General features: G+C 41.9%; 1 protein-coding gene across 1 annotated transcript in view; it reads right to left on the bottom strand.

Moving 5' to 3' along the window:
• Positions 1 to 3,893: 3,893 nt before the first annotated feature.
• The window catches only part of LOC123522168 (ribonuclease H1-like), a 9,019-nt gene continuing 1,719 nt past the window's right edge, over positions 3,894 to 11,193 (bottom strand). The window contains exons 2-6 of the mRNA XM_045294277.1: positions 9,969 to 10,068; positions 8,615 to 8,669; positions 6,428 to 6,512; positions 5,142 to 5,266; positions 3,894 to 4,287 (exon numbers count right to left, since the gene is read on the bottom strand). Coding sequence (XP_045150212.1) covers positions 4,210 to 4,287; positions 5,142 to 5,266; positions 6,428 to 6,512; positions 8,615 to 8,669; positions 9,969 to 10,068 — 443 coding nt within the window. The 3' untranslated portion in view covers positions 3,894 to 4,209. The remainder of the gene's footprint in view (positions 4,288 to 5,141; positions 5,267 to 6,427; positions 6,513 to 8,614; positions 8,670 to 9,968; positions 10,069 to 11,193) is intronic.

Raw genomic sequence — 11,193 nt, 5'->3', positions numbered from 1 at the left:
TATTACCAGGCAAAAAAGCACCATAAAGTGTATTTTAGAAGCTGTCTTTAGGCTGGAATAAAACACCTTGCCATTTGCTCTCTCTCAAAACCCAATGCAAATTTATGATAAACTTTTAATATTCTCTGATTTCTTTTATTTATTTTGTAATCACTGTATTAGGGGCTCATACAACTCATATCACAATCCATACATACATCACTTGTGTAAAGCTCATTTGTACATTCACTGCCCTCATCATTCTCAAATCTGCTTTCTTTTAGATTGTGATCTTTACCTGTTTTATATGGTCATGTTGCTAGTTGTTTGTTTGCTTGCCATTGTTTTGTTTATCTGTAGACATTTCTTGGGTGACATCTCAAAAATGGCTTTCCTATGGGGATAAGGTCTTTCCCACTTGTTTTGGAATTCCCAATTCCCATTCTTCCATTAATTACCCTTAAGTTCCATTCATCCCTAAAACCATGCAGGGAAGATGTGCCAATAAATCTGACACTATTTCTGGGATTTTTGCTGTTTCGAAGTAGTAAAGATACATGAGGTGCCCATGTAGAAGGGGCTCCCTAGATTGCCTTACCTGTCATGACCTGATTAAGGGGGATATTTATTGGGCATACTTGTTACATTCTGGTCATCATAAAGCCATTTTAGCATTGCTTCTCTAAGCACCCCATTAGCTTCCTCTATTGTTCTCCAGGGAGTATATCAGGAAGGAAAGGCAAAAGTTCCATTCTCAGGGTAAGCAAGTTGCTCTGCAAATTTTGTCCAGGCCACCAGATGGTTGTCTCATCTGGGTTAACCTTCCTGTGACTAGGATGACTATTTGTGACTTCTTCATAGGGAGCTGTGGGTGTGGCATCGACTCCAACACACTCTTCCGTTTAGCAGCTCCCACAACCAAGGAGACTGCCCCTAAATTTGTCACGCTTACAATCCCTTATAGTAATGGTTCCTCAGGAAGCTGAAGAGGCAGGTCTATCAACCGAAATACATCCTTTATCCCATTACCCACTGGTTTCAAGAATTTCCTGGTTTTCCCCCTAGATTCCCTTCTCGCTGACCCGTGATTTTAGGAATACTTCTTGTTGTTGTAACACAATTTTTCTTTTATGAGCTGGCCCTGAGACTAGAGGTTGTCACGCTGACTGAACTCTTCTGGACTTGATTCAGTGCTACAATTCACTCCCACATTCTTTTTCTCTGCCATTGCAGCTACTGTTGATAACAGGAACCAAGACCATCGGATGTCTTGCCCATTCCTTATCACTTTGTATTTCTATATGCAGCCAATCACTCAAGAGATCTACACCCACCAATTCTGTATTACATTGATAGCTGTTGCCTTGGATAAGAATTGCAACATAATAATTGCTCTAAATCTATTGGTAGTTAAAGGTTTCTCATTTCTCCCAGGACACTCTTTTCCCAAAACCACATTTTCCAGTAAGTCTGAGCTCTGGCACCATTTTTGACACCAGCTGAGGTAATACTTTCTTTTGGAAGAATTAATTTCAGGTAAGTCCCAGCAAGGAGCTGGAGATAGATCTCAAAAGTTCAGCTCTTCCAAGATGCTCTTCCGTCTACCTTCCCCTCTTCCCTTGGTATAGTACATCATGTCCCTGGGTTCTGTGAGTCCCTGCAGCATTCACAAAAACACATGAAACTTTACGGACATGTGTCACATGGTTGTGGGTGTTGTTAAGTCCCAAATCCCAAGGTCAGGCAGAGGTGAGCCAAAGAAGAGGTCCAAAGCTAGAAGCCACACATGTCCCAAAGTCACAGGTCTTACTTCTACCAAAATTCAGTCAGGAAATAGAGATATGGCTTTCCAAGGGAGGTGACGTGTGTCACAACCCTTCAGTGGTACAAGTATATATACTTCATCCAAAGAAAACAAACGCTGTCTTAAATCACACCCTCTAAGATATTATCAAGTATGCCCCAGTGAAACAAAGGGCCTGGCTGGGTTCTCACACCATCTTGATGGCAGTGAATTTAGTTTGCTTTTAAAAACCTGTCCATTGGTAGAGAATCCCTTCGGAAATGGGATTATGCCATAGGCATGGAGTCCAGAATTGTGACATAAGGAATTAAGGGCTTCCATGAACCAACACACAAAGCAGGATGCCTTTAGATTTTAGGATTCTATGCTGCCAGATGGCACAGGGAAGTTCTCCAGGTTGATTGTGAACAGCACACTGGTCTTCGAGTAGAATTAAATGTATGATATTCCAACATGAATGAAGGGCAAGCTTACGATGGAGCTGAGGCTATGCGAACGGCTCCCAATACCTACCTCATTGAGAACTGATCATTGATATTGCCTAAGGGACTGAAAGTGGAACTAATGTCAATTTAAAAGGTATGAAGCAACAGTGGACACGTCTGCTTTTTGTGTTACTTCTATGCAGGAGTCTTGGTTAATTTTAAAAAGACTTCAAGTAGACCAGCCCAACTATCCTGTTTCTAGAGCAATTTTGAACTGCAATGAACTCATACTTTAAGTACGAATTTTAATAGCTTTCTAAGTATTGTTTTAACAAATTTGAAGGTGTTCAAAGGCCCAAAATGTACTGTTTCTAAACTCCAAGCCAAGGTCCCCTCCACCTCAGAGTGAGTGATACACAGAAAAGGCAGAGTACTGGACCAACCTAGGTAGCATCTTAAGCTATATTTCATCATCTTGGGAAAAGCATGTAATTTTAATAAGGCTTAAATCACAGTTTAATTTATCCCCTTACTCACTCCTAAGCCTCAGCTCTTGCCTCTGCTTATATTTTTGCATACCTATCTTAAGTTAAAACAATTTGAGGTAGTTTATTGTGCCAACCTGGCTGATAAACACATGTGGGGTTAATTGAAGGGAGGAGGGATAAATGGTTCGGTGAGCCTCACCTTTCTAGTTCTCGGGTCTCTCTTTCTGATGGTCAGACCAGGGTGCAGCTGCTTTAGCCAATTCCCTGCTTTAGCTGGCAAAGCTCACTTCCTGCAAGACATCCCCGAGAAGCCACATGGACCTACCCCGATGCAGCCCTGGGTGCTGGAGAAGCCATGTGCAGACCCCTGCCAGCGCTGAGACGCTTACACATTCACTGACTCAGCTTTCCTTCTGCCATCGGCATCAGTGTGTTTTGTGAGCTGGAGGAGGACTTTGTGGACTGGTGTTGGACATATGGGTTAATGTTGGACATGTGGGCTTGGGCAGCACTGGGTTGGGATGTTTTCTTGATGTGCACTTAAAAACTCTCTCTTAAACATGAGTTCCTGTGGATTTGTTTCTCTAAAGTACCCAGACTAACACACAATTTAAACCCTTTATTTTGGAAGCAGCAAAGTCTCAGGGGAAAATATGCCTAGAACAAATGAACCTAGCTTTTATTTAGCTTTCTCTTACCAAGAGGTAGACACTGTGGCAGCTGCAGCAGTAAGAGAAAAAAAAGGACATTTTTCTAAACCAGGGAGCAGCAAACTCTATGTGGCTCTGAATTAAAATTTTAAAAATTTAAAGGGTATCATTCGGATAAAGGGGATTCATTTGTTTGTAGAAATATGTGTATGGTTCTTGAATAATTTTTAAATTGTTGTGAGGTATAAGACTGTCTCTTCCATCTCAAAGTTTGCCACCTCTTGGACTAGAACAAAGATTCTTCATCACTTTGAAAAAACCTTGGCATCTTAGAAATGATTTCTAGATCTAAGATTCAAATTCTAACGTAAAGCCATTTGGAAGACATTGGATCTGGTAGTAGTGAAATGCTGGAAAAGGTTAGTGATAATACAAAAAAAATGTAGTAAGTATCATTGAATTGCTAACATGTATCTGTACCGGCAGTTTGATTTTTACATTTAAAAAACAAAGAAAGCAAAAGTAAGACAGAAGGCAGACTCAGGTATGCAGAGTGAAAGTTCGTCTCTTTACTTCATCAAAATTTAAAACATCTGGATTGAACATAATTCTAAAGCACAAAATAGCTACACCCATGTTAAATCTCTTCGCTTGACTTGCAAACACATAAGATGTGAATGAAACCAGCTCTTGAAAGTGGAGAGTGTGTTTCTATTCATCTAGAAAGATGCTAATACCAATTGTAACAAAAAGGTAAAAACAAAATGGAGGCCGTGAGAAAGAGGGAAGAAAATCTTCGGAATTTGACACCAACAGATATAACTCCAAAAGCGAAGGTTCACAACCTCTGATGGAAATGAAGTCTATTTTTTAGCTCCTTCTACAGCCAATCGGTTAGCTTCTTCGTTGCCTTTGATGCCTCGGTGGCCAGGAACATACTCCTAGAGAGAAAATACAATGAAATCCAAAGTTTTACTTAAACTTGTGTGACATTAATGCTATTGTGTACAAGTCCCCTGTGCACAGGTCAGTCACGTTAAAAGGGCACAAATATATTTGCTATGGCTCAAAACTGGTCCTCCAATAACCTTGGGTACTTTCTTCACACACATTTCAAGTTAGAATGGAAAAGGGTGTGCATTGTTGCAGAATGGGCTCAATCAAGTATTTTCAAGCTGGTCTTCTAGAGAACCTTGGGGCGCTTTCCCCATTGATAATTTGTGCTTTTAATCAACCAATCCACTACGTGAAAAATTAGGTCATTGTGCATGTCTTCTCTGGTTTGTTTGTTGTTGTTGTTGTTTTAAAGAACAACAAAACTTTGGGGCATTAGTATTTCCAAAGGACGAATGTAACATAAGTAACAGTGGGAAATTGCAGTCGACTTCAGAATGTTAAGCCCTGAAGGCAAGCTTCCTAGATTCCGCCACTCTTTCAAAGCTGCGTTAAGGTGGCAGCAGCATTAAGCTTTATTTTGACATCTTATTCCTCTCCGCAAGTGAGGGAAACTACTGAAATTTAATTACTCACTCATGAAAGCACAAGTCAACTCCATCTCATAGAGACCCTACAGGACAGAGGGGCCTGACCTTTGAGTCCTTGGGGCTGTAAATGTTTACAGGACCAGATAGTTTCACCTATAAACAAGGTCCTTTTGTGCCAGAGATGATTGATATAAAGATTCTCTACCATAAATCAACAAGGAGGTCTCTACGGTGAGTCAGAGGCAGATCAAAAAGCGATTCGGGATTGGATTGGGGTAGGGGTGGGTTTTAATCGGAACAAGCTCTCTCACCCACTGAATAGCCATGCCTTGGGAGGCTTGATCAATCTTCTCAAAATCACTTCTGTTGACAACGTCTCCTCCAGAGGCTGTTTTCCATCCATTTTGCTTCCATTTATCAACCCACTCTGTCGCACCTAATTGATGAAAACACAGCATCTTCTGAAGAGAAAATGAACTAACGTTTGTTTTCAAAAAAAAAAAATCTCCGTATGGCCAATTACCTATGAGAACCATACGTGTTCCCATAGGATTTTGCAAATTTAGTCTTCACACTTGTATCCTGCAAATCTAGAATTTGGACAGCTCAGAAGGATTAAAGATCCTCAGCAGAGTAAAACATTTCTTTTGGAAAAAGGGATGGAATTAACATTGTGAGCTATGATTCTCTTCCTCCTGTTTTATACTTCACGAACGTTGCAGATTTTAAATACACCTCGGTTTAGACACTGTGAGGTAAGCTGTTTTTGCAAAACAAATGGTAGATATCATGTTAGGCATTTCTCTTCCCTAGTTTCTCTGTGAAGTTGAAGGAGCAAAAATTAAGAGGAGTGGGGAGTTGGTGGTAGGGAATGATAAGAGATGGTTAGATGAACCACTGAAGTACATCTAGGTGGAATGTATGCATAAGACCGCTCAAGGATTTCAATGTTAACACCAAATCCTTACAAAATTGGGAGTGTGTAAAAAGGTAGGGACCAAAATTTACACTACACCAAATTCAGAGTCTGTTCACAGGATTACAGATAAAGATATACTAACCTTAGATACGTCTGCAAAGTACTGGGCATTTTACGTTTATATATAATCCACATGTGCAGATATCTTATTCATTTATATCAAAGGATGAGGCTGAGAGATTTATCGTGGCTGAAAGACTGCCACATTAGGCTTTTGTTTTCATAAGATTTTGAGGCTCATGGACAGGCAGATATTTCCGTATTAGGAAATAAGGCCGTAGGGGTGGATATGGCTTTCAATTTCCTAGTCTTGAATATAGTAGGCTGGATATCTTTAGCTAAAGATTAATCAAGAGAAGCCTTAGAAATCTTAGAGGACTCTTGCACTTACTACATCTTTTCATTGCTCTGCGGCTGTTGTCTTTGCTGAAGAATCACTCAGGCAAACAACAAAGTAGACAACTTTCTGATTTCTGGCCACCCCCCTACTCCCCCCAGCAGCACAAGCATCCCTCACCCACCCATTTTTCCAAATGAAATCAATGAAGAAAGTGACTTTCAAGTATCATGATTTTACTTGGCAATCTACAACCTACTACCATTCTCCATGGACGTTACCTTTGATGACAAACTTGCTATCAGTTTTAATGATGAGTTTATCTATATTTTGAGTTCTTGCTTGTTCAATTGCTTTGTGAGCTGCCTGTAAGAAAAAAGTTTGACATTCTTTCTTTAGAAAAACCCAAAATTGCCATTTAAAATATATGTAAAAATTCGATTTAACATAAGATGTACATAATTATCTACATCAATGGTGCTCAACCTTTGGAGGTCGAACGACTCTTTCACAGGGGCCGCCTGATTCATAACAGTAGCAAAATTACAGTGATGAAGTAGCAATGAAAATAATTTTATGGTTGGGGGCTCACCACAACTTGAGGAACTATATCAAAGGGTCGCGGCATTAGGGGGGTTGAGAACCAGTGATCATACTCCCCTGAGCACACCCTAGTTCTCATCTGTTCTCTTGATCTAGGAGGGCAGGATGAGTTCAGATTTATCCTAGAACCACAGTGAGTGGTGATGGGGGTGTGCTTAAAACTAATATGCTTAATTGACACCTAGAAGTTTTTAGATTCCCCGATTGGTAGTGATGGCTAACAGTTAAAGAACTGTTGTGGTTGAACATATATCCAATTGTCTGTGGATCTGGAAACCTTGGTGGCCTTCAGCAGTTTGCCGTCGGCTGCCACCTCAAAGGTCGGTGGAACAGAACCAGCCTGGTGGCTTTGAAGACACAGTGCACCTCAGTGGACTGCTGTGGTCACATATGCATTTTGCTTGCCTTTGTCATTCTGCTAGAATATATAATGGATTATTCCAATTTTGCTGTCTGCCTTTAGAAGTTAGGGATTAATGTAATTCTTATCAACAGAATTGAAGGGCAACATTAAATATATGCATAGTACAATTAAGTGAAGAGTGAGCTAATAATTAAAATGTTTATTTTACTGCAATTCATTTCTGTTTCTTTGCAATAAGAATTCAAACAAATAGTTCAGGATTTTAGGTCAGAGAAAGGGAGTGTTTGATAAAGATTAACCAGACTCGAGGTTGTTCTTTTGAGTCCCAGAAAAAGCAAAATAAATCATTGCACAGTGCCGGCACCATTCGAAACATGTCTGTCACCAACTACCAGAACAGTTAGTAGGATAAGAAAGTAGAAATGTTTCCTAATCTTCCATAACTTAGTTACAAGATTACCAATAACTTAGTTACAAGGTTACCAATGTTCCTCCCCCCAAACTCCTTTTCAAATGTGTAAATCCTCCCTCTCAGCATTTGTTTGTTGGGGAGCCAGTGAGAGGAAATGTCCTAATCAAGCTCACAAAGAAAACTTCTTGCAAAAAAACAAAACCTTCTTGCCCAAAGCCTGCCTCTCCAAGGATTTCTGCAGCAGGGAGATTCTGATTTTACAAGACCAGCTTCACAGAAGGCCTGGGAAACTGCCTCTGTGGCTGCCCCATGCTATGGAGTCAATTCTAACTCACAGCAACCATGGGCACGAGGAGTGCTGACGGGAGGGAGCAAATTGTCAGGGGTTCGTCCCACAGAGCCACTGGGTGGGTTTGAACTCACTTTTCAGTTAGCAGTTCTGTACAAATGATTTGCAATTATGAGGACTCTTTGTCTATTAAGATCATGGCCAAGAAAAACCTGGGACAGATCTGACTTACATGAGGCAGTCACAAACAGGGATTAACTGCACAGTAACTGGTGATGGGGTAAAAGTTTTAGCGCTGTCCCTCTGTTACTTTTTGGTGCAAGGAATGGAAAAACGAACTTGGTTCTCTTCATTCACTTTATAAATTGGAGGGCAGAGAGGAAGGCTTAGTTCCTCTTTGGTGCCGTGCTGTTTAAAAAGCCAGATAAATGAATAGTAGAGACTAAAATAGCAAAACCTGCAAAACAGTAAACGTAAGTGTTCTCAAGAGGGGAAATACGATCTTGTTATTTTGGTGAGGGCAAAAAAATCTAGAAGGACTGCAAAGACACACCTCCATAATGAGGATGGAGCGGACAAGGAACCCAGAATGAATTCAGAAAGCTCTTCCTAGCAGCCTACGTCGGAGAGGGGCCAGTCTCACTGATTCCTGACCTCTAACCGTCACCATTAGTCCATACCGGAAAAGAAAGTTGTTCATCTTAAATCAATTTTCCCCTCAGACACAAGCACTAGGTGCCGAACAAGAATAGAAAGCTAAAAGTCAGTATGTCAATATTATGAGAAATAACACAACTTACCCACAGCTCTGCTGTCTGATTTGTCTGTCGTCCATAAACCCTCTCACTTACATTCCTGTTTTGAGATTTAGAAATAATTGGTTAAATATTGTCTTAAGAAACTTCCCATGGGTTCATATACCATTATGAGAAGCAATCTACATTTTGACTCTTCTCGGGTGTCAGAAAGTTTACATTTTTGTGAAAAATATAATCTCTGGCAACTTGAAAACACATTGCTCCCCATAATTATTATTATTTTTAAATCATTTTATTGGGGCTCATACATTTCTTATCACAATCCACACATACATCCATTGTGTCAATGTCCCATAATTATTGACGTTCAACTCTGAAATAATATAAGGACTAAGAGCCCTTCCCAGGGATTATCTGAAAGAGGTCTTACAGATTTAGATCTGGCGTTAATGTGGAGGTCAACCTGGAGACATGGAAGTGGTAGTTTTAAATGTACCCAATGGAGTGTGACTGCCCATTTGATATGTGTGGCTGCTGAAAAGTCCACCAACGTAAATCAAAGTTCAACAGTGTCAGTGCTGACAGCCATCCTCGGGGAAAATACTTCTCCCAAGATACATCCCACCTCCCAGACATTTTATGCTAACATTTTTGTACTAAGAAAGTTATGATCTTTTCCATCAAATAAAAAAATTTTAATGTCCATAAATCTCATGGTGACTCCTTTTGGACTGAATTATTAGAATTCATCTGCAATGTTTTAAATTCTGATATATGAAAACTATCAAATTAAGTATTTTATCTGAATCTGTAATAGTTGCTGCTAACAGAAATTAAAATTTAGCATCAGCATTAGTGTTTGATAAAGAGTGAATTAAAAATTAATTATCCATGGTCATGCACGTTTTAGATACCATGGATCCCCTTGATAGTCTTTAGTAATATCCCTCTCTGAAAATGAACAGGTTAAGCATGGTGGACATCTCAGGTGATGGGTGGCTGAGATGTGGGATGGGGGAATTTTAGTTTACCTATTTGGTGGATTGGCAGATGGGTCATTAAATAGAAATATACATCAAAGGCTGAGTACATGATGACCTTGCTTGCATGGTTTAGTGCTAGGCATGCATTTGAGTAATTCATGCACAGCCTCTTTTACGCAGAGTACGAGTTTGGAAGAGACCTGGAGCAGTGGTTAAGTGCTCAGCTGCTGATCAAAATGTCAGAGATTGGAATCCACTGGCCCTCCTCTAGAATAAGATGTGGCTGGTAGCTTTCGTAAAAAATGACAGGCTTGGAAACCCTACCCGACAGCTCTACTTGGCTTGCTAAGGTTGCTATGAGTGGGAATCAACTGGTTTGATTATGATTTTAGCCTTATTCTTCTCTTCCTTACATTGGGTGGTCAGGTCCCCAGTAGACTCCGGATCCAGCTTGTGCACCAGATCTCCCATTATTGCTGCAGCTACCATCAACATAAACAGTTGGAATGTGTTCTGTAAGACATAAAGAGCCAATAGTGAAGTATGTTTCAGCACACACTGTAGGTTCCCAGGACTCGTGGGGGTGAAAAAATGGTAAGGCTGATGCCGCTGCTTTATGCAGTGTTCAAGTAGAGGGGAGGAGTGATTCCCCTACCCCACCCCAGTGTGTTGGCACTAGGTACCTGGCAGGACCATCATGGGAGAAGGGGGATTGAATAAAGCAATCCCTGGCACTGTGAGGGGGAGGGAGATTAACACCAAAGTGATCCCAGGATCCAAGGGTGAGGGACCTGCCAAGGCAGTTCTAAGCTCCTCAACCAGTGCAGTCCTGGGAAACTCCCTGAGCGCCCTCTCTCCTCAAAGGCCCTTCAGGGTGGATGTAGTTCAAGGTCTCCAGCTGGTCACCTGAGGGGTGGGGTTGTCAAGCAACCCAGCAGGAAGAGGTTGGTGCACCATGGTAGGGGCAGGCAAGGGGGGGGGTCGACCCCCAGCCCTCCCCATGTTGGCAGTAACACCAAGTTACTGCACTAGGTGACCCCAACGCTCCTAGTAGGTATTGGGACAAAATGGTGGCCGATGTCACTAGCTGCTCCCACTGCACCCCTGTTTGCGTACCTGGAGATTGGACATTGGATGCTCAGAGACCAGACACTTTTTCTCTCTGCTCTCTGCCCTGCCCTTCCCGCCCCTGCCAAGGAAGGAATGGGAAACTAATTACCAGGTAGGAGGCGGGGCAGGGGCCCTTCGTTGCCGGGGAGGTACAGGGTGGTGGTGGAGGGGGTGTCTGTTGGAAGGGTTGGAAAGTCCAGATCCAGGAGTTGCAGGACTGACAAGGTGGTGATGTCAGGCTTCTCCAGCCCCTGAGGACTCCGGTAAGGCAGGGGTATGGAAGGGGGTTGGGCAGGGTGCCTGGCAGGACAGGGCACACCACGGAAGCCAGAGGGAGGTCTGCGAGGTTGCAAAGCCTGTGACTGTTTGACCTCTCCTGGAGAGGAGGGGCAGTAGCGACACCAGGGGTGGGGTGGAAGAAAGGGGTGTTTGGGTTCCCTGGTTCCTCTGTATGAATTGCACCCTAGCTAACAAGGCCCCAACAGCGGCGAATGGGGCAATGGGACCAAACTGAGTTCCTGAATTCAC

This window comes from Echinops telfairi, unplaced genomic scaffold (assembly GCF_000313985.2).
Source record: "Echinops telfairi isolate 266 unplaced genomic scaffold, ASM31398v2 ScPeMD7_3509;HRSCAF=4178, whole genome shotgun sequence".
NCBI classification, from domain to species: Eukaryota; Metazoa; Chordata; class Mammalia; order Afrosoricida; family Tenrecidae; genus Echinops; species Echinops telfairi.
Note: the sequence above shows the minus strand (reverse complement) of the source record. Positions and strands in the feature narration are given on the sequence as shown.